The sequence below is a fragment of the Microdochium trichocladiopsis genome (assembly GCF_020744255.1).
Source record: "Microdochium trichocladiopsis strain MPI-CAGE-CH-0230 chromosome Unknown B0I36scaffold_3, whole genome shotgun sequence".
Classification (NCBI taxonomy): Eukaryota; Fungi; Ascomycota; class Sordariomycetes; order Xylariales; family Microdochiaceae; genus Microdochium; species Microdochium trichocladiopsis.
This window is the reverse complement of record NW_025763546.1, coordinates 1,968,898-1,989,869: the sequence shown is the minus strand read 5'-3', so window position 1 is coordinate 1,989,869 and position 20,972 is coordinate 1,968,898. Positions and strand designations below refer to the sequence as shown.

Here is a 20,972-nt window from a genome sequence, read left to right as displayed (position 1 = left end):
AAGGACTGCAACTGCAAGCTGCATCTCTGCAAATGCCAATGCGCGTCTGCAACCACCACATTGCGACTCGAGCAATCTCACAAGCCACACTGCCATTCGGGTTTTGACAACGTCCGGTCTCGAAACGCCTCAACCCCTAGCATCGCGAAACCACCACTTACCTTTCCGCAAAACCCACTGCGCCAACCGGAACTCAATCAGCCATGGCGATCGACGATATTGTCACTGACCCCAACCTCTCAGCCGTCCTTGCTGCCTCGCGCGAGACGCGCCTTCAAGCTCTCGCCCTTGTCGACCACCTCGCTGCCGTCGGTTCCCTCGATTCCGCATCCAAGGACGTCCAGTCCGAGGCTTCAAAGCGTCAGAAGCTCCTCATCACAAACCTCGCCCAGCTCCGCGGCCTCCATCGCGCCGCCCAGTTCGGCGCCCGTCAGACCAAGACACAAACGTCCGAGGCTCGCCATGAGGTCGACACGTTGCACCTCCAACTCCAAAATCTCTACTACGAGCAGCGCCACCTCCAGGGCGAGATTGCCGCCTGCGAGTCTTACGAGTATGTCACCCCAATGCGCGCGCGGTTGTCGTGTCACAAACACTCCGATCTGCTCCCGTGTTTGCTAATCTCGAATTGTGTATCACACACAGCCACACCTACCAGCAGCTCCCCCTGATACCCGTCGAGGAGTTCCTCGCGCTGCAGCCTGAGCATGCGGACGATGACGAAAACACCCTCATGGTGGCCCGCATCGAGCACGAACGTGCGGACCGCGAAGCTCTCGAGCAGCAGCGCATGGAACTGCTCAAGCGCAAGCAGAAGCTCATTGCCGACAACAAGAAGCGGAAGGACGACCTGGCGAATCTAGACAAGGAGCTCGAGAAGTTCATCGATGTGAGTTTTTCCTGGAGGGCGCGCTCGCGACTTGGCTTACCCATCGGTCGTCTTGGTATGACGTGGATTTGTTGAGATTGCTCATGCTGACAATGATGGGAACACTGCAGGCCGCAAAACCGATTCAAAGCCTCTTTGACAAGAACGTCGCACCGAGCGTGTGAGAGTTAGCGTCAGAGTGGAAAGACTCCGTCAAGGGAAAACGGCTTCTCACGAGTTCCAAGATAAGGAACTGACGCGCCACATGGCGACGAGCAGAACGCTCGTATCGTTCCGGATGCCACTGTGGAACTCGCTATTGTGCCGCTGGGATTCGACACGCGTCTTGGAGACCGGGTTGCGTTACTGAAGCAATAATCCAACCTGGCATATCGCCAATCTGCCGTCCAGCAATAATGACAACTTGCACACCTCCTCCCTCCCTTCCGAAAAGAAAGGCTTGCTAGGCAGATCTCGGCCATAGTGCCGATATCATTTCGCCACAGAAGCGCAGAGCTGTCCTCACCACGCACAATGCAAGGCATGAGTCGTTGTTGGGCTAGCCGTAGGCTTGGCTTTGGACGGCTGGGATCACCACATTATAGTGGGCTGTCTGATCGTTTCCGGTTCTAGCGCGCAGCCGCGATGCAGACGTGGAAGAGACATATCATCGAGCACGACGGTAGGGGGACTGGGCTCCTGGCTATGAACTGTCCAAGCTCGAGCTGTCAGCGGTGGAGTGTGCAGTTTTTGGCAATATCCATGGAGCAACATGTAGTCCGGTCAAGACAAGAGCTTGGACATGGGGCATGACGTAGGATTTGGCTCAGTCAATGGCAGACTGATATGTGGGTTTCCCCGATGGCTCTGGATGTGTAGCCGACGAGCACAACTAAAGACACATTAAACATGATCCTGTAGAGGATTCTGGGGAGGGTGCTAGGAATGGTCGCCCGCGTCTCCTTGGCAGCAGGACTGAGTCTTGAGTTTTGGGACACGGTTGGAATATAGTACGAATCCATACCAATCATTCTGGAAAGCCTGTGAACTTGCGACCTCCATCCAACGAAACAGGATACAGCTGGCCAGGTGCAACCCAACGCTGCTGCATCGTGTGTTTTTGACGAGGGTAGTCACGGGTTAATTACCACGTATACAGCATTGCTAGACACGGCAGTGCTCGTCTTGATTGTAGTGTCTGCACGCGTTGCAAAGCGTGTGAGCATGTTCACGGTCACCGCCCCCAAGTTCCGGGTTCATATATATATATATATATATAACACAAGGCAGTCCAAGTCGTGAATCTTTTAGTCCAGGCTTGTGCTGCTGCTGTCAACACGTGCATTCTCCATTTGTTTGTGCTCGAGAGAAATGGCGCCTTGGCTGTATCTCTGTTCTTTTCATCCTTGTCTTTGTTGGGTTGGATTTCACCTGGGATAGTGAAGGTGAAATGAAAATAGACAGGGGAAAGGCGAGGATTTGAGGATGCTCATGGTAACATACTATCCCTGTAGTATGAAGACTTCGTTGTCTATATTGTATTTCCATTTCGATATTTTGCGGTTGTCTCTTAAGTGCATTATTTTCTACTTGTGTCACGTTTCTCAACAAGATACGAGGGAGAGATAGATAGATAGATAGATAGACAGACAGAGAGAGAGTTCAATGGCGGGTGATAAGGCAGTGAAGCCCGTGAGTGTATACATACCAAGTCATTTGGGGCGCCTATTGCTCTTGTCACGGGGATTGAGCTTCCCCACGACAACGGCTGTTCGAAGGCAGAAGCTTCCAAAACCCTTCCCTGCCGTGTTCTACAGGATTACTCAGAGGGAGGATATTGCAGTACAGAATGACACAACTCGGATTAAAAAAATCCCTGAGCGCTGGCTGGCTCCTCTTGCTTGCTGCTATCGGGATTACACAGACTTTTTTTTATTTCCCTTCAACGAAGAAGACGCAGCAAGGATTCCCAGTAGCGCCATGCAGGTGGATGTACACAACAAGCCGCAGAAGCTGGTTGCTCTACTATGGTATATCACTCACTCGCTTTTGTCCACTTCTCGCAGGATACGTACCGTGCCGGCTTGGTCAGAAAGGGCTGCATGCCAGCTCGTTTCCGGATCGGGCGGCGCGTGCTTTTCTTGTGCGAGGGGGGGAAAAGCAGGGTTGCCCAAGCAGTATAATAAGGCTGCTTGCAGGAAAACCGCGCAAGTACAAGCGAGAAGAGAGTAGCGGCCCATATGCCGAGTACAGCACGTGCGTGCCAAAGTCAAAATCTGGCAACTTCAAAGTGGCTGAGACCATGTACACACCGCTTCGGTTCGTGGTTGTGATCCGCCCTTGTCGCAGTCGAGGCCGACTTACTGCGATAAGGGAGCTGCTTTGCAACCCGCAGATGGTCGCCTGACTTACACAAGTGGGCTACCGATGCGGAGAGTGGCAGCCAACAGCTCCAAACTCTTTGTACGCTCTGCTCGAATCATCTTGCCGACTTATCATTGCAGCTGAGACCCGAAAGATAAAAAGAAGAGCCATGTGACCCCAGACATGACATGATAACGCCCACGCCTCACGCCATTGGTTGTGTGGCTGCTGCACAGCTACCCCAAACTCCGGATCTTCCGGGGCCGTCGCTGCCGCCATTTCAATGGGCTTGTTCGGGCCCATCGCGCATATTGGATCAACTGCCGGAGGAACAAGCAATGCTGACTCGCCGGGCATGGCAAGGCCAGTTCCGGGAGCACCGAGGTTTTCTGGCTTCCGTGATTTGTGGTCGCTGACTCCGTCCAGCCCTGCTCTGATACAATGAAGGATCCAAACGTCCCCGGCTTGACCTGTCGGGCGCCTTAGGAACCCGCTCGGCCAAGAGTCTCGCTCCCGTAAGCAAGGCAGCAGGTGACTTTGCAGTTTTGCCCTCCTCTTCTGGACCGCTTGTGCCAATTGCACTGTCTGCTGTGTCCCGCACGCAATGCGCATTCAAGAGGACCGACCCTCTTTGTCTGGCAGCGCAGGGTCTGCCCCCTTCCCGCATGTCCGCAGAGACGGTAGCGGAAGGACCCCTGGCCCCCGATGGATGACAGAGGCGGAAGGACCCTTAAGTGGATCGGTAAGCACGAATATAGCATTCTGAGGACGTGATCGGCTCGTCATGCCAATTACAGGCCTCGGCACCACCATAGGGATCTCTACCCAGCGCAGCACGAAGATAGAAATCTGATGCCTCGCTCGCCAGGCAGGTGGTGGAGACATGTAGGTTCGTCTGATTCATGGGTGACTGTGTTGGGTCACTCTTGTGGTACCCCGAGAGGTGATGGAGATTTTCGCGTTTCAGTTGCTAAACTTCCTTGTTTCCCCACAAGCGTGGACGATGAGGTGCCTCGAGTCGATGGATGGTTGCCGGTGCCGGTGGGGGAATGAAACCAACGACTGCAACCCAACACCATTTCGACATTGGAATCGAGTGTTGACGACATCAGACTCGACTCGGGGGGCGCGATGGCCCTGTTGCAGAAAAAAAAAACACCACACCGAAAAACAGATGCTGGGATCCACTTCGGCCCGACTCGAGCGACTCCTCAAAGACATTGTGGGTTGGCAAATCCGATACTGGAGGCAATGCAATGTCCATGATTGACATGAGTCCGTCGCTCTTGACGAAATGCCGATACGTCCGTGGTGCCTCGTTCCGCGAAATGAACGTGGCGGGTCCTTGTGCATGAACAGAGATGTGGGAACGGCAACTGTGGAACACCACAAAGCAACGAGCCGCTTTGCCAAAGCACGGTCACTGGCTCGACCACCCGAGGACAAATCACAGCCCTCGCTTCGATGCTTCGAGGCCCAGGCTGACGTTCTCCAGAGCGCCTCACTTGTCCAACAAGACGAGCAACTAGCCCACAATGATAACGTGCTCAGCTGGACACTCCGTGGAACAATCTGTGCTGAAACCTTCCCGCATGGGTCGCATGCCGCTTGCTTGCAAGGGCCAACAGGTCCGGAAGGCTCGGACACGCGAACCAGCGCGACGGCATTGCGGGCAGAATGAACAGCCCGCTCAAGCTACTGCGTAATGCTGGCCCAGCCAGCCCAGGGTGGCAGAGGCTACGGGGTCAAGGGAACCCGAGCCCGAGTCGCCGGCCGCCTCCGCCTCCGTTGCATATCCCGAGTGGCCGACTGGGACAGAGCGGCCAATCATATGGCCGTCTGCTGCCCGAGGAAATTAGCAGTGCCCAGCGCATCCTGCGGGGCCAACGTTGTGGCTCTGTCTTGCTTCCTGCGTGCAGAACCCGGCGTCCTGGTCAGTCCCATGTTTCAACACGCCAAGTGAATATGACACTTTCAGAATACTCGACGACACCCTTCCAGAGAGGCCTCCCGTGTCAGGCTCTCTTCTTGTGGTGGGAACCGTCTCATCGCAGTCGGCAATGTCTTGATGCTGTGTGGGCCCCTGGTGAGATGCCATGTATTTCTGTGAATATGCAGCTCAGAGGCTTGGGTCATCCTTGCACACGGCCTCTTGTAGCTGATGGAAGCGGCAATGCTACTGTATCGATCCCCACAGTGCGCTGCTTGTCCATAGGCAAGTCCGCGGCGGTAATGGAGAGCCCGTCAGAACCGCATACCCTCGAGACTTGGGTTGGGCTGCCGTGATGGCCGAAGAGCATCCACGATAATACCCATGCTGGAGCATCGGCCTGCTCACATCAGCAGCAACCCTTGCATTGCTCTTCGGCAAACCATCAAGACTCTATGCTGCAGTCTCCAAATTCTGCAATCGAGGACGAGTGTGGCGGAGGCTCACCTCCAATGCTGTAACAAAAGTTCCACCATGCTAAGCTGCGGCCTGTTGAATGGAGATTGACCGCCTATTCAGACTTGAAAAGCCCTCGTGACACTGGCAACTACAGTGAAGAAGGCAAGCGGTATGATGCCATGGCCGTTGGGACTGAGCGTAGAGGAGCTATTTGCATCAAGCGTCCGCAGATGCTCGACTACAGGAAGCGCTAGACGGGATGTGGCTGCGCGCTTGCTGGGTTGCAACGGACAAGGTGCCTTGGCATGCGAGGCCCCTGGTGGACTAACAAGCAGGTCTCCTTCTTGTGCGGCTCCTGCATGCGTGCTGATGTCAGTCTGGAGGGGATGCATCTCGTAGCCTGCTACGCTAGCAACAGAGCTTGCATGGCCCAAGCCACCAGCTTCTTGCCGCATAAGTGTCGACAGCCGCTAACGTGTGTCCCACGGCCCAACCACCGCCGGTCTGTGCACAATGCTGTTCATCATGGTCAGAATTACATTGCTTCGGCTGTTATACTGCAACAAAGCGAATGAGCAGGAGCTCTCTCAGACAATCCGTCGCCTGCGCTGCTGATCTGGAGGCGCCTTCTAATAGTACTTGCTGTCAACCTGACCAAGGCCCCTTGCGCCAGTGGCACTTCTGGTGGAGATGATATGCGGCCAGTACATCATCAAGCCAAGATCGAAGAGACAGGGACTATTCGAATCTCGATGCTGCTCCTCTATCCCCGTTTCTTGATCGTGAGGCTCAAGTTCCTTAGTCTTGGGGGTTGTAGTTGGACAGGTCTATTAGCAAGAACTCCTTCATGAATGACGTCTGCTTTCGTTGAATATCGTTGAAGAGTTCCAGCAGGCAGTCCCGAGTCTCTGAACATGGAAGGAAGGCCAAGTCTGGCGGACCAGTGGGCGTCTCGAAGACATGTGCGAGAATGTGTGAGCGTGTTTGGATGATGCAGTCAGCATGAGGGGGCTGCTCTGGTTGTCGTTGTGGCGGAGTGCTTGGACTGTTCCAAGGCTGCACCGAGTCACTCTGCACACATCAGCCCTCCACAGCCCACCCGAGCGAGATCTGGGGAGGCTTGCGGAGAAGGCTGATTATGGCGTGAACCAGGCTAATTGGAGGTGGCTCGGATTGCGGCTCACGGCACACATTTGGCTCGAGGTTGACTCGGAACAATCAGCACAGGTGACGGGCTGCAGTCCGAGGTCGTACGAATGCGAACACCGCTGTGTGTGTGTGTGTGTGTGTGTCGCACGGATAGGATGGATGGCGAGGCAGGAATAAGTGCATGCAAGTCCGATGCAACCCCTAGGCCGTTGGGAAAAACGTGGTGGTGCACCGTTCCATCGTCGGTTGTGGCTTCCACAAACCGCGCATCCAGGGTCCCCGAGGCACCAAATCTCATGACCAGCACTCGAGCTTCTTATCACAAGTCGTGGGATTGTCAAGGAGCGACGCTGGAATCGTCTGAAGCATCCACTTGGGAGGGGAGAGTCAGCAGTAGCTGCAAAGCTAACTCCGCAGTACTTGTACAAGCCCTGACCCAAGCGATCCTCCTGCATTGGCAGCTACTAATTATGGCTGTGAGCCAGCGTCAACTGCTTCCGACGAAAACACCCCATTCGAGCTATGACGTGTACCATGTCCTCGTCCCCAGGGCCCCGCGAAAGCAGGCCGTGCTCTCTATGCGCGAGAGATTTGACAATGAGCACCGGCGGAACCCTCAGAAGCCCGAAACTTGGGAATGGAAATAGGGAATAGGCCATGGTGTTATTTCATCGGGCGCGAGTCACTGGGATTCCAAGAAATGAAGCGAGCGACGCACGAGGGTTGGGCCATCGGCAGCAGATTCCCATGTACGGTGCCAATACCAATAATAATAATAGAGGATCGGGCTGCCGATCGCATCCACTGCTGCCCCAGAACAGTCAGGCACTGACAGTAAGCAGGGCGGGCAGGCTCAGGAACCGTAGTTAAGGTTCAGAGTATGACGCGGAGTAGAGCCTTGCCCTCGACGACAGGTTCCGAGCAGAGCTCGGTGATGATGCACAGGACCAGGAAACCCGCCCAAGTGTGGGCTGGGCGGGCAAGGCAAGACAAGCTGGAGGCTTGCAGCAACAACCGGTTGACTTGATCCATTGTCAAGCTGCGGCTGGGCGAATCGAGCAGGGGACGTTTGCTGGCACGCGGTTTGGGGCACGCCAAAGTGCTGCCTGGCCAGGCATGCACTAATTAGCCCACACCCGGACGACGGTTTCTTGAACCCTGTCGCGGACTGAGTTGATCACCCGAAGATGGCTCCCGCCTCGCCGGCTGTGCATCGCAGGCTGCGCTGGGCCACAAGAGGAACAGATTTCTACGGGGCAAGAAAGTGCAAGAGTGCCAGTCGAACCTGGGTGCACTGCCGTTTTCTCTCCCCTCCACTCGCGACAACAGCGACAAGGCCCCCCTAGGGGCCGCCTGGGCAACCCCCCCTTGACGGCCATGGCGCTAGCAGCGTTCGTGGAGCCTCGCTCATTTCCCGCGGCTCACCTCTTAATTTGGGCGGGCCCTCCTTAGCAATATCGCGCGCCCTCGTCGTCGCCCGGCCGTCCGCCCATCCCGCCCGCGCTGCTTCTCTGCTCTCCACTCCGGTTCCATCCATCCATGCCAGCCCCCAGCTCACTCCGTCTGTTTCTCAGCCCGCCTGCCCTCCCTTCATCTCTTCCCATCTTATCCCACTAATCATTCCCCTCTGCCCTCTCCGTTGCAGTGAGCTGCTCAAAGGCTGTCGTCGTCGCCGTCGTCGTTTGCCCTGCGTCTTGCTGCCGTGGTAGTCCCGTGGCCGTCGTGTGTCTGGTTCAGGATCCCATTCTCGTCAAAGAGACGGCTGCCTCCCGCCCAATCAAGGCCTGCACACCCAGCCGTCATCATCATTTTCCGACCAGAGGCCCTGTCGCTCTCACCCACTCCCCCTAGCCCCAGTCCAATTTCCTCCTGAGCTCCCTTTCCTTCCGCCAAACCATCGGGTCTCAGTTGCAGTTTGTCCCTCTTCTAAGACATTTGGGGTTCTCTCTCCTCCTCGACACGACAGAAACCGCGTCTACGTGTCGACACCGCCAACAGTCCTCCTGTGCGCACTGTTGCTGGTCTGCCTCTGCTCGTCACTCTCAGCAGCCGTCATCCACAGTCTGCCGGAACCACTGTCTCGACCACGCTCAACTGCGCGATAGCTGCATCTTTGCCACGATGTCGCTCTTTGCCTGGGCCTCGCGGCGTGCTGGTGGCATCGCCATGCTTGCCACCATCTTTCTCAGCTACTGGGTTGTGTCTCGAGAGGCGCGGTCTGCCGGGTTTACGCTGCCCTCAATCTACTTGTTCAGCTCGCAGTCGCCCAGAGCTTCCACGCCGTCGACCATGCCGACCAACACGGACGGTGCCGGCATCTGGACTGTAGTCTTCGCCTACTACGCCCTCTTTATCCATATCATGGTCTTCGCCTTCCCTCTTCGCTCGTGCTATGCCGTTATCGAGCTCACCAAGAGCGTCGGAAGGGTCGCACGCAGCAAATCGCTCAAGGACTTCAAGCTCTCTCATGGCCGCCGTGGCTCCTCGACTTCACTCTCCAGCTCCGAGACCCTGACTTCGTCTCGCGACATTGCCTCGCCCTCCGCTTCGAGCAGCGACGCCGGCGACTACGAGAACGAGTTCCTGACAGACGCTGACGCTGAGCGTGTTGTGCACGCCATCATCATCCCCAACTACAAGGAGGAGGTTGACACGCTCCGTGAGACTCTTGACGTCCTTGCATCGCACCCCCAAGCCCGCGACTGCTACGATGTAAGTCCTTGGGAGCTGGATCGAGCCGTGTTTTCAACCTTGCAATCGCTAACTCTCGCTATAGGTCTATCTTGGTATGGAACAGCGCGAGCACAATGTCGAGCTCAAGGCGATGAACCTCATTCAAGAGTTCGTCAAGAAGTTCCGGTCTATCGAATACACGCTGCATCCTTCCGACATCCCCGGCGAGTCACCTGGCAAGGGAAGCAACATCGCTTGGGCTGGCCGTAAGCTCAGCGAGCGCTACTCCATGACTGCCCGCAAGGACGTCATTGTCACCGGAATCGACGCCGACAGCCACCTGTCGTCAAACTACTTTGCCCTGCTGACCAATATGCACATTTCCAACCCCGAGACCGCACTGACCACGCTCTACTCCGCTCCCATCATCTTCGACCGCAATGCGCACGCTGTTCCCGCCATTGTCCGTGTTGGTGATATCCTCTGGGCCGCTGCTGGTATGTCTGGCCTGTACGGCGCTTCGACCATTGCTCCGCCCACCTCGGTCTACTCGCTTCCTCTTGAGCTCATTGATCGTGTTGGTGGCTGGGACTGTGATTCTGAGGCAATTGGCGAGGATCTGCACATGTACCTCAAGTGCTTCTTTGCGCTCAACGGCAACTTGACCGTCAAGACTGTTCTCAGCCCCGTCAGCCAGAGCAACGTCAAGGGTGACGGTGGCGAGGGTCTCCGTGGAATCTACAACGACATCATGGCCCGATACAAGCAGGCTCTGCGACACATGTGGGGCGCACTCGATACTGGCTTCTTCCTCCGCAAGGCTGTTGAGCTTTGGCAAGAACGCAAGCACACTGCCCGGGCTTTCCGACCTCTCCACGTTGCTCTGAACAACCCCACAGACTCTGTCATTACTCAGACACAGCTTGACAGCATCAACCCTGAGCAGACCCACGAGAGCGGCATTTATTCGGATGTTACCACGGATACCCTTAAGGACCCCAACTATGAGCGCCTGATCTACTTGGCCCACCGCATGTTCGAAGCTCACTTCCTCCCCCTCCAGATGACCATCCTCGTTGTTGCCACGACACTGTACGTCATCGTCACGGAGGGCGGCGCCGACTCCCACCACCTTGCCTGGATCTTCTCCTGGTGCAACTTGCTGCGGGGCGCCGGTTTCATCGAGGTTGCCTGCTACCTTGTCCTCTACGAGCGCTTCCACCGCGTCTGTGCGACTGCGAGAGAGAGGGAGATGCAAGAGGCTGGTCTTGCTAAGGGCATGTGCTTTTCGCACCGCAGCCTCAAGAAGAACTTGGTCGACTATGTCATGGTTCCGCTTGTCGCCCCCCTCTACGGTGCCATTCCCTGCGCTCAGGCCCAGCTGCAACATTTCTGGACCCTCGACCTGGTCTATACGGTCAGCAAGAAGGTCACTCGGCAAAGAGCCAAGTCCCTGTCGGCAGAAGCAATGGCGTAACCATGTTGACCACTTTTTAATACTCACATAATACATTCGGGGTCCTCAAACCAAGCGGCTTCTTGGAGGGCTACCGACTTCTCGTTTCTTCAATTCTCACCAGCCTCGGGCTTTGTCGGCTTTGCCGACAGTCATTTTTAACGACCTTGTTTCTACGCAGTGCGCCATCTCGAGACGCGCTGTGTATATAGAGCACATGACCCTAGTACGCATGGCATGGCATGGCATCTGGTTATCTTTTGGCATTCTAGATTCCTTTGGGGATGAGCAACATTTTGGGCTCACGGAGTTCTCGGAGCAAAGGTGCAGGGGCAAAAACAAATTGGGTTTTTGACAACCTGCCGGCATTCGTTTATACGGCAATGAGAAAGAGGTGGCAGTTGGTATATGCATCTCAAACAGCAACAGCAGACAGCAGCAAGATGGAGCGCGCAGGTCCAGTCGAAGACAGAGGACCACATTGGGATGACGAGACTCTGTAAAGTAGATTCGGCATCGAGGGCCTGAGTGTCTCTGGACGATGCAGAGGGAAGGGGTTATCCTAGTGCTGATCAGCAAGTAGGATTAGCCCGGTAATATCTAATACTGTGTACATAATCCGTAGAGCCGTACCTCCTCGAGCTCTCCAACAATTCAAAGCGGATAAACGGCAAGCGCAATTCTATCCCGATGGTGAAGGTAGTCGCCTGTAGACCTAATGATGTATGGTATGGGTATGAATGGGCACTTGTGCGGAGGAGAAGACCTGGCCAGTTCGTGGTACCTCGTGTAGACGCCTGATACCTGCCATGTAGACTGATGGTGCTCACTGTTGCGCTCAGCATGCGCGCTGCTGCTAAACTTGAAGCCCTTGGTTTCTTCGTGATGATTATGGCAAGACGACAGCTGATTGGAGCGCACACTCAGTGTTGCACGGCATCCTGCACGCTTGAGCGAAGGCGGTCAAAGTCAAATGTTGTTTCGGGGGCGGTCTGCGCGAATCTGGCTGACCAGGCGCCTTGCGCCCCGGAGCGGAATCCACTCCTGAGCGGCGACGGCGCCTTATCGCAGTGGGGCGCTGTGTCTGATAGTGGGAAGAAATTTTGGGGGAGCAACCAAGGGCGCTCTCTGTTTTTTTTCTGCCGGCAAGCCAGGCTGAGGCAAGGTTGACCCGAGGACCAGGCAGAAAAAAAAGTCGAGAGCGAACAGCAGAGAACCATCTCGCCGCAAGCATTCCCCTCGACACCGCCCTACGTGCTCTTCCTTCACGAGTCGCGTCTGCTTCCCATCTCAGCCTGCCACCCCCCCGTATCATCAATCATATTCCATCGTGCGCTCTCTATCTTCTCTCTTTTGCCAATCAATCACTCTCTCATCAACGCGAGTGATTGCATCTACCCATCACTTACAAGCGCCTTCCACGTCTCGCAACTCCATTCACAATGTCGACCTTTCCTATCGCCCTGTACGGGCTTGAGGTTCCCCCGGGAGGCATCATGATCCCTGCCATGCAGGAGGATAGCTTTCCCGATGCTTCTGTGAGTTTATCCAGCCTGCACTGCCTTGCGCATCGCAGCTTCCAGTCGAGCGTCTCGGCACAATCGCAGCCCAACATGGGACCCGACTGACCCGTCCGTTCCCCCCAAACAGTACCGCATCACCATGGCCGCGCTCGACCCCACCGAGGCGCCCGAGGCCGACGAGGATGGCAACATTCCCAATGTCCCCCGTGCCACCCTCAAGCTTATCCGCCAGAGATACTCGGACCTCGACGAGGAGCTTGATGACGAGTACCTGCAGGCTATGATGGGCGGCGACGATGACTCTGACTCTGATGAGGATGACGAGGACGACGAGCCCAACGGAGGCCCCAGCGACCCTGCCAAGTCCAAGAAGGCCAAGCAGGCTGCTGCTCTCCGCAAGCTGATCGAGGCTGCTCAGGCCGAGGAGGAGTCCGACGAGGAGATGGCCGACGGCGAGAAGCCCAACGGCACTGGCAAGGTCAGCAAGAAGGGCAAGGAGCCCGCTACCTCGAGCGATGAGGATGAGGAGGACGATGAGGAGGACGGACTCGACATGGAAGAGCTTGTCCTTTGCACTCTCGACACTGAGCGCGTAAGTATATCATTGGACCCTGCCTATTTAAATACGTCGTGAAGGCCCATGCTAACAGGGTGTCGTTATCCGCCAACAGAACTACCAGCAGCCTCTTGACATTACAATTGGCCCCAACGAGAAGGTCTTCTTCGTCGTCAAGGGCACACACACCATCCACCTCACCGGTAACTACATCATCGACACTGGCGATGAGGAGGACTCTGAGGATGAGGACGAGGATGACTACGACATCGAGGGTCTTGAGGGTTACGACTCCGAAGAGGAGTCTGACGTCGATGAGCTCGACGACCTTGCTGACCCTCGCGTGACCGAGGTCGAGTCCGAAGACGAGGCTCCTGCGCTCGTCGCCTCCAAGAAGGGCAAGAACAAGCGCGCCGCTGAGGAGTCCGCCGAGGCACTTGATGATCTCATTGCCAAGGCCGGTGCCGAGGAGGACAAGGCCAGCAAGAAGCAGCAGAAGAAGCTTAAGAACAACAAGGGCGAGGCTGTTGCTGCCAAGGAGGAGAAGGCCGACGCCACCAAGGGCGACAAGAAGGTTCAATTTGCCAAGAACCTCGAGCAGGGTCCTACCGGCCCCGCCGCCGCCAATCTCGGTGTCAAGGTTGTCAACGGTGTCACCATCGATGACCGCAAGGCCGGCAGCGGCCGTGTCGTCAAGAAGGGCAACACTGTCGAGGTTCGCTACATCGGCAAGCTCAAGGACGGCAAGGTCTTTGACTGTAAGTGATGACTCCAAAACTCTTGATGTGCAACTTGGCATAGCTAACTCCTCGTCAACAGCCAACAAGAAGGGCAAGCCTTTCAGCTTCAAGGCCGGCACTGGCCAGGTCATCAAGGGCTGGGATATTGGTGTTACCGGCATGGCTGTCGGTGGCGAGCGTCGCCTGACCATCCCCGCCCACCTCGCCTACGGCAGCCAGAAGCTGCCTGGCATTCCCGCCAACAGCGAGCTGATCTTCGACGTCAAGCTCCTCGCTATCAAATAAGTGGCCTGCGTCTGATATACCACAGTAACCAAAACGGTCTCCGCGATGGTCTCCGTAGTGCAGATGTCCTTTGCCAACCCGGGAAATCTACACCATCCTCAACACATGTCGGCATGTATCATAAGGTCCAACCAAGTTTACCCACTTTGCTGGACTTTGTATCGATGGGCTGCCCCTCCATGGGTGCGTTCTGCGCAGAGATCTCAGATCTTGGGCGCACGTCTGCGAGGACCCCGGACTGCCGGACGGGAAAGCAGACCCAGTCATAAGGGATGACGAGGTCTGCGTGCATTGCATGGGCGTACCAAAAACTTCTTTGTTTCGTTTTGGCTTTTGTCTCGTAGGAATTTGGCGTCTTGTTGATAGGATGTCTTTTGTAATGTGTTGTGCGAGAGAAGAGTCTGCACATAGAATCTACGCCAGAATTGATTGATACCACCAAGCTTCTCAGTGCTGGCCCATGTCAGAACAAAAGTTTGTGCCTGTGAGCTTCTATGTATTGTTGCCTTTTCACGATGGCTTCTCGCCGTCTCAAACCGTGTTCCCCAGCACAATCCCCCAACATTGCGTTTCGAAACACTGCTCTCGAGTGTCTGTGATTTGTTCGCATCTATAACTACCATGGTTTTAGTATGCTACGACCTCTGTTTGCAAAAGAGAACGGTAAGCTGCTCTGGTCACGATATCTCGACGGTGTGTACTGAACAGACGGTTGTCAGAGCTAGCTCAGAGCAAAATAAGTGCAGCCAGGCGTGCCTGCCCCGTTTTACCCGAACGACGCTTCCGTACCTCGAGTTTCGAGACTTTCGGGAGTGCTTCTTCGCTGGTGCTATCGGGCAAGGACGCGACTCCAGGCAGGCGAGATCCTTCCCCGACTGTCCATCAGAGAGATACACTTGCATGCGTGTCCCCAATCTCCCTGATGAGCAACCGGTCTTGACTTTGGCCCCCAGAGCAGCTTCACTTACTTCAACACAACATAATAGCTTCGACTCGAGGAGCCGAAGGTCATCTGCGGCTACGCCTAGAGTATCGTTCCGCTCTCGCAAGAGTCGCCATTGGTTGCCGAAGCATAGATCAGCCCACAATGAAGCGAGGCTTGTCAGGCGCGGGCAGTCTGCCATCGCTGCCCCACGAGGACCGATGCATGGCTGCAACTCCATCGTCACTCTCGCTCCCCATCACTTCACCCACTCAGCGACCCATCAAGATCCGACGCAAGGGCTCTCGTCTCGTGTCCGCTCTTCGTTCTCTCACAAACAGTGGTAAGACACCAGGAAGATCCCGCCACGAGCCTAGCAAGTATCTGATCAAGCCAGCAGCATTGGCACATAGCCCACGCGACCCTGAGTCATGGCCATCTCCAACCTCTCCGCCTCGAGACACCCTCTACGATGTTCGCCAGGTCACGCAGAAACTGTCGCTTCCGGGCCTGTCAAGGGCACTGACGGGTTCCAAGACAGTCATCCACAGATACCGACGCAAACCAAAAATGTCATTTCGAGTGTTTGAGAACGAAGGCGCCTAGCAAACGTCTCTCGGGGAACGAGAAGGGACGCCAGCGCCCCTCCTGGCACGAGGTCGCCTGCCAAGAAGCAGCGCTGAGTCTACCATTTTTGTGGCCTCCACGTCCCAGGATAGTGCGCTCATTCATGACATGAGCAGCACCAACACGGCGCCAACATCTGTTGACTCGAAGCTGTCCAGCAACGATCGGACATCCAGCGACCGGAGGTCAGCATCAGTGGTCCACGTCGAGTCGGCCTCCTCCAATCTCCTGCATGTCCCCCTAGGTTCGATCCAGGAGACTGCTTTTGATACAACCGTGCCGACGGTGGTGACCGTCGAGCGCGCTGCAGCGTGCAAAGTGTACCTGGAGTCATACTTCAGTGAGCTCCTTTCAAAGGTGTCACCACGAGCTGTTCGCCTAGACTGTCTTGAGGCAGAGCTTTATTATACCAAGGGCCTCACCAACGATGACAAGGAGATCCGTCGAAAATTGTTCTTGAGGTCTGAGTCGGACCATCTGCGGAAGATGCGCGTGCTCAAATCTGAGACGATAAGTGCTCTGCAGGGAGGACATCACAAACTTGTTGATCAGTACAAGGTCCTCAAGATCCTTGGAAAAGGTAGTTTCGGCGTTGTTCAATTGGTCCAGCCTCAGCCGGATATCTCTCAAGCTATGCGAGCCGTCCCTTCTCCTCCTAAAGTATACGCCATGAAGGTGATCCGGAAGTCTCGGATGCTCAAAAGCACGCAAGAGGGGCACCTGCGAGCGGAACGCGACTTTCTGGTGGCGTCCGAGGGTTCAGAATGGTTTGTGCTCCAACGTGTTTCAATGAGAACCCGCAGCTGACTTCGAAGCAGGATCGTACCGTTGGTTGCTAGCTTCGAGGATCTCAAGAGTCTCTATTTGGTCATGGAATACATGCCCGGTGGCGACTTTCTTGGGCTGCTAATCAGGGAGAACATTCTCAGCGAGCCAACCACGAAATTTTACATTGCGGAAATGATTTTAGGGATCGAAGAGGCCCACGCTCTCGGCTGCATCCACAGAGACATCAAGCCTGAGAATTTTCTGATTACTGCCAGCGGACACTTGAGGATCTCTGACTTCGGTCTCGCATTCGACGGTCATTGGTCCCACGAAACAAGCTACTATCACTCCCAACGATATAGTCTTCTGCACAAGCTTGGCATTGTAGTCGATGGGGACGTGCAAGATCGAAAGGAGAGTTGTGATGGCTTTCACAAAGGGGCTCACAGCTTCACAGCTGCCGTGCAAAAGCATGAATGGCGGACTGCTCTTGCGGGGGGGAACGACTCAATCAGATGGAATGAGCCTCTACTCCATTGGCGAAACCGCTGTGGCAATCGGTCAGCAGCAAAGTCATGCGTGGGCACTAGCCAATACATGGCTCCTGAAGTGATCCGGGATGGAAAGTATGATGCCAGATGTGACTGGTGGAGCTTGGGCATCATTCTCTTTGAATGCTTGTATGGCCATACACCATTCCTGTCTGAGGACGGCGGTCGGCAGGCCACAAAGCACAACATCGTCCACCACAAGGAAACTTTTGTGCTACCTCAACAGCCTCTCATTTCTCGACGCGGCCATCACTTGATCACGAGTCTCATATGCGAACAAGAAGATCGACTTTCATCTCCTAGATACCGCTTGATTCCTAGCGACAATGCCCCCGGCTTCACGATGCGGGACAGACAAAAACACAAGAGAGCTGAGCGTCCCATAGTCTATCCCTACGATGCGGAGGACATCAAAGAGCATCCGTGGTTCCGAGATGTTCCTTGGGATCGACTGAACCAGATTAACCCACCATGGATCCCATGCATCTCCAGTCAGTCTGATACACGATACTTCGAGGAGGAAGAGCCCGTGTCGGACTGGTCAGAGTCCGTCCTCAGCGTGAGCTCTGCCTCTGAAGACCAGAATGAGATATCGCCCAAGGCTTGTGAAGCAGCAGGCGATGCTCAGAAAACCTGCTTTGGAAGGCCCTTGGCGTTTCACGGAAGCCAGCGCAAGCTTGCTCTCCTGAATGCCGATCTAAGCCTGCTTCCACGCCACCTGAGGAGCGGTTTGGTTGAGTTTGTCAATTCCCCATACGACTCACAAAAGCTCAAGCGCATGGACCGCGAGATCAAGGCTCTTGTGCATAATCGCGGCATTCAAGAGAGGGTCAAGAACTTTGTGCCGAAGTTTGGGCGGCGAGAGCGCAAACGTGCTCGGGACCGGCTGTTGCGCGACAGGAGAACAAAAGATGTTGTCCTGCAGATCAGAAGACAGACGGCCTTCGTTGGTTATTCATATCTGCGCAAGTGATGGGCGCATGGGAGTCCCAATTCGTCAAAAACTTTGACCGGATTCACGAGGCGACTTCTCTGCAGAAGCAGCAAAGAAGTATGATTGTTCCAAATATGTATTTGAGCTTTGTATTCTTCTGCCGCAGCAGTTGTTAGACAGTATCAATCTACTCATTCTCGTCCATCATGGGTAACATGTCCAGCTCTACCCGGACGAGCCTTTCGAATTCCTGCCGCTCGATGCCTGACGCCCTGGCAAGCATGTAGAGGCTCTTCATTGTGCGTGAGACGTGCTGCTTGACCCCAAACTCGCTCTGCTCGAGCCTCTGCGCCACTGCCTCGAGCTTCTCGACCGACGTTGTCGAGCCAGCGCTCGAGTTGGAACGTGACGGTGTCGGGTGTGCCATCTCGGTCTCTGGGGACTTCTGCTCAAGGGGCTCCTGCCGGTTGTGTTGTGCGTAGGCCAATGGGCCGGCTTCGCGCTGCCCGTGAGCAAGATCCACCATCTCCTCGTCCGGGTCATGATTATCCATGGCCGGCTGAACGTCGTCGTACTGTGCGTAATAGTCATCGTCATTATGATCTCCTCCTTGCCCGGCAAAGCCCGGGTAGTCCCTGATGCTGTTGCCGCTGTTGTTGGTGTTGGCCCCCGCCGGAGTGCGTGGTGGTTGCGGGGTCGCCTGTGTGGATGTCGCGGCGTCGTATTGCGCCCAGTAGTCATCGTCGTCATCGTCGTCGTCATTGTCATCGTCTTTGGCTTCATTATCATGGTTGTTGCTGGATTGTGGTTGTTGTAGCTTGGCCGTACTCGAGGCGGATTTGGACTGTTTGAAAGCCGCCTCCGCTTCTTGGAGTGACTTGTGGCCCTCACTCCCGCCGAACACGCTGGCAAATAGACTCCCCTCGCCGCCGCCGCCACCACCACCACCACCGATGCCGCTACTACTGGCCGCCGCCGCAGCAGGCACGACGGTGACCTCGCCGACCTTCCATCCCTCGGTGCACAACACGAGCCGGAAGCCCAGCCCCAGCGGCTCCACGGCGACCAGGCACTGCAGGGTCTCCTCGTCGAGCCGGCGGTACCGCGCCTTTGCGTCGTAGTCCCAGTCCACCTCGACCTCGCCGGACACGGGGTGCAGCTCGAGCGCGGCGGACTGAGCCGTGGCCTGGAGTTGTGCTGCGGCGGCTGGGTTGTAGCAGAGCAGTCTGATCCAGGGCGTCTCGTCTCGTTGTTGCTGGTGGTGCTGGTGTTGGTGCTGTGGTTGTGAGGACGAGACGGCGGGGGCCTCAGCAACTGCCGACGCGGCAAGGAGCTGTACGCGCTGCCGCAGGATCGGGGAGAGCAGCTCGAGAACCGAGTCTGCGGGCTTCGTGGACAGCGCGGCCGCCGGGAGGGCGGGCAGCAGGGGGCCCAATACCGCTGGGAGGTCTGGCGGGCTTGTGGTGTTGTTTACTGTTGTCGTTGTTGTAATTGCTGCTGCTGTTGCCCCAGAAGTACCTGAAGTAGAGGAGGCCGGGCCTTGTGTTGTCGACGCCATGTCCAGGGTTTGGTTTGTGTGGTTGGTACCTGGTGACTGTTTTTTCAAGGTTTTGTTGTCTGCTTTGCTTGGTGGGTTGGCTCGTAAGTTGAGCGAGCCCTTAGACGGGCTTTTCAAGACTTCAACTCTTGAAGCCTGGAAACAGTCGATACTAGGAGAGGCGTTCTCCCCAAAAAGCAGAAAAAAAGGATCAAGAGGTGTCTTGTGTCCCAGCGATATATGCTTGTGAGTGAGCCCACTAGCCGACCACTGTGAGAACGGCGTGCTCTTGTGTATATCTCTGAAGACTGACGCAAAGGAAGAGTTTGCAAATGCCTCTGGGGACGATTCTTTCAGAAGAGACGATGGAGCGTAGCTTATAGCGTCCGTGACACAGGCGCAAGACCCCGAAGAAGCAGGTAGACTCGGTCCGTGGTATCACATGCAGGACGGGGGCAGTGTTGCGGACGAGGAATGGAATGTACGTAGTTATAGCAGCAGCTGATGCATGTGACGTCGAGGGTGCGGGCTGGGGTGTCTCGGTCTCGGTCCCGGTTCCTGGCTGAAACAGCCTTGACTTTGGCTCGAGGCGCGGGCGTGCAGATTGTGAGCCCAATGGCAAGCCTCAGTTGTCACGGGCTGACGCTGCTGTTCCCGAGTCAGGCACGTCGGCTTGTCGTATGGGTAGCGTACGTTAGTAGGTAGATCAAGAAGGCATGCCTAGGTGGTGGTGCCCTGGCGTGTCTGTTTGAAAGTGGATGATGAGGGTAGCGGGTGGGGCAGCATCCACGACTCTCACGGTGTTGGGGACTGCTTTGGGCAGGTCGTGAACGTCTGTCTGTGCGAGGAAACCCGTCAAGAGAGACGAGAGGCAAGTGGACAAAGAAAGAGAGAGGGAGAGAGGCTGGGTTGTCATATACCCAGGCCTGTCTGCATGGCTGTGCCTGTCGTGTCGTGTCATGTCGCGGGCTTGTGGCCTGCCCTGCCATGTGATTCCTGCCTGTCCTCTTGCCCGGCGGCCACCCAGCGCTCATCTACTGCACGAGTCTGCATGCGCGACAACGTTGCCCTATCACAGCCCTTGGTCTGGCCTGCCCGCGCTCCTGGGAACCGGAGGCTAAATTGGCTCGGGTTGCACATGGCAATCTTGTGCAGGCGGGTGTGCCGTTGCACGGCTTCGGCTGGGCGGAACGTGGTCTCGACCGCGACTACAAAAACGGCCGAAAGGAAATCGACTGTGGAACTGGGGTCGCGGGGACTTAGGAACGACCAGCTGCAGGCCTGTGGCAATCAGCGATTAACGGACCTGCCCAGCGTTGCAATCGTCTTGTTCGAGGTGACCATGCTGCAACCCGCCGCAGGGGCCATTTTCAACACCTCGAAACAAGGGCATGTGAAGCCATTGCCTGCTGCAGCAACAGGCGTCGTCCCTCGGCGCCCCTGCCCAAACCCCCGGCTCGGGTCGGGTCGGACCGTGCTGAGGTTGAGGTTGAGGTTGAGGTCTCACAGCACAGCCGAACCAATACACTACGTAGAGCAGTGCAGTTGTTGAAGCAACATGGGATCTTCAGGACATCGGACGCTCCATGCATCTGCCATATCATAACCGGACCGTTATGTCCCTACAGCC

At 56.0% G+C, this 20,972-nt stretch overlaps 7 protein-coding genes across 7 annotated transcripts; 5 read left to right on the top strand and 2 right to left on the bottom strand.

Moving 5' to 3' along the window:
• Positions 1-203: 203 nt before the first annotated feature.
• Positions 204-1,053, top strand: B0I36DRAFT_360584 (Fms-interacting protein-domain-containing protein; the record flags this gene model as incomplete). The annotated part of the gene is made up of 3 exons (XM_046158336.1): positions 204-553; positions 646-889; positions 1,000-1,053. 3 exons carry the CDS (start codon positions 204-206, stop codon positions 1,051-1,053), a joined length of 648 nt encoding a protein of 215 aa, XP_046015264.1.
• A 5,845-nt stretch (positions 1,054-6,898) lies between these two features.
• Positions 6,899-7,673, top strand: B0I36DRAFT_317769 (uncharacterized protein). Its single transcript, XM_046153199.1, has one exon. It carries the CDS (start codon positions 6,926-6,928, stop codon positions 7,415-7,417), a length of 492 nt encoding a protein of 163 aa, XP_046015263.1. The 5' UTR covers positions 6,899-6,925; the 3' UTR covers positions 7,418-7,673.
• A 1,218-nt stretch (positions 7,674-8,891) lies between these two features.
• On the top strand, positions 8,892-10,920 carry B0I36DRAFT_238086 (glycosyl transferase family group 2-domain-containing protein; the record flags this gene model as incomplete). The annotated part of the gene is made up of 2 exons (XM_046149581.1): positions 8,892-9,482; positions 9,547-10,920. 2 exons carry the CDS (start codon positions 8,892-8,894, stop codon positions 10,918-10,920), a joined length of 1,965 nt encoding a protein of 654 aa, XP_046015262.1.
• A 48-nt stretch (positions 10,921-10,968) lies between these two features.
• B0I36DRAFT_89022 (uncharacterized protein) lies at positions 10,969-11,931 on the bottom strand. The gene is made up of 2 exons (XM_046163528.1): positions 11,533-11,931; positions 10,969-11,467 (listed from the first exon to the last, which is right to left on the bottom strand). Exons 1-2 carry the CDS (start codon positions 11,742-11,744, stop codon positions 11,017-11,019), a joined length of 663 nt encoding a protein of 220 aa, XP_046015261.1. The 5' UTR covers positions 11,745-11,931; the 3' UTR covers positions 10,969-11,016.
• A 122-nt stretch (positions 11,932-12,053) lies between these two features.
• On the top strand, positions 12,054-14,135 carry B0I36DRAFT_89010 (uncharacterized protein). The gene is made up of 4 exons (XM_046163527.1): positions 12,054-12,437; positions 12,550-13,014; positions 13,094-13,736; positions 13,798-14,135. Exons 1-4 carry the CDS (start codon positions 12,342-12,344, stop codon positions 14,001-14,003), a joined length of 1,410 nt encoding a protein of 469 aa, XP_046015260.1. The 5' UTR covers positions 12,054-12,341; the 3' UTR covers positions 14,004-14,135.
• Positions 14,136-16,038: 1,903 nt separating this feature from the next.
• B0I36DRAFT_239317 (kinase-like domain-containing protein) lies at positions 16,039-17,844 on the top strand (the record flags this gene model as incomplete). The annotated part of the gene is made up of 3 exons (XM_046149683.1): positions 16,039-16,319; positions 16,371-16,782; positions 16,894-17,844. The coding sequence occupies 3 exons, from the start codon at positions 16,039-16,041 to the stop codon at positions 17,842-17,844; spliced, it is 1,644 nt and encodes a 547-aa protein (XP_046015259.1).
• Positions 17,845-17,992: 148 nt separating this feature from the next.
• Positions 17,993-20,710, bottom strand: B0I36DRAFT_346991 (uncharacterized protein; the record flags this gene model as incomplete). The annotated part of the gene is made up of 3 exons (XM_046156520.1): positions 17,993-19,119; positions 19,145-19,278; positions 20,649-20,710. 3 exons carry the CDS (start codon positions 20,708-20,710, stop codon positions 17,993-17,995), a joined length of 1,323 nt encoding a protein of 440 aa, XP_046015258.1.
• Between the last annotated feature and the right edge of the window lie 262 nt (positions 20,711-20,972).

What these genes read in the sequence shown, in the direction of transcription:
- B0I36DRAFT_317769 (XM_046153199.1), top strand. Translation starts at nt 6,926, where the DNA reads ATGGATGGCGAGGCAGGAATAAGTGCATGCAAGTCCGATGCAACCCCT.
- B0I36DRAFT_89022 (XM_046163528.1), bottom strand. Translation starts at nt 11,744, where the DNA reads ATGCTGAGCGCAACAGTGAGCACCATCAGTCTACATGGCAGGTATCAG. An exon ending in TTGTTGGAGAGCTCGAGGAG is followed by an intron (nt 11,468 to 11,532) that starts GTACGGCTCTAC and finishes CTTGCTGATCAG; the next exon opens with CACTAGGATAACCCCTTCCC.
- B0I36DRAFT_89010 (XM_046163527.1), top strand. Translation starts at nt 12,342, where the DNA reads ATGTCGACCTTTCCTATCGCCCTGTACGGGCTTGAGGTTCCCCCGGGA. An exon ending in ATAGCTTTCCCGATGCTTCT is followed by an intron (nt 12,438 to 12,549) that starts GTGAGTTTATCC and finishes CCCCCCAAACAG; the next exon opens with TACCGCATCACCATGGCCGC. An exon ending in GCACTCTCGACACTGAGCGC is followed by an intron (nt 13,015 to 13,093) that starts GTAAGTATATCA and finishes ATCCGCCAACAG; the next exon opens with AACTACCAGCAGCCTCTTGA.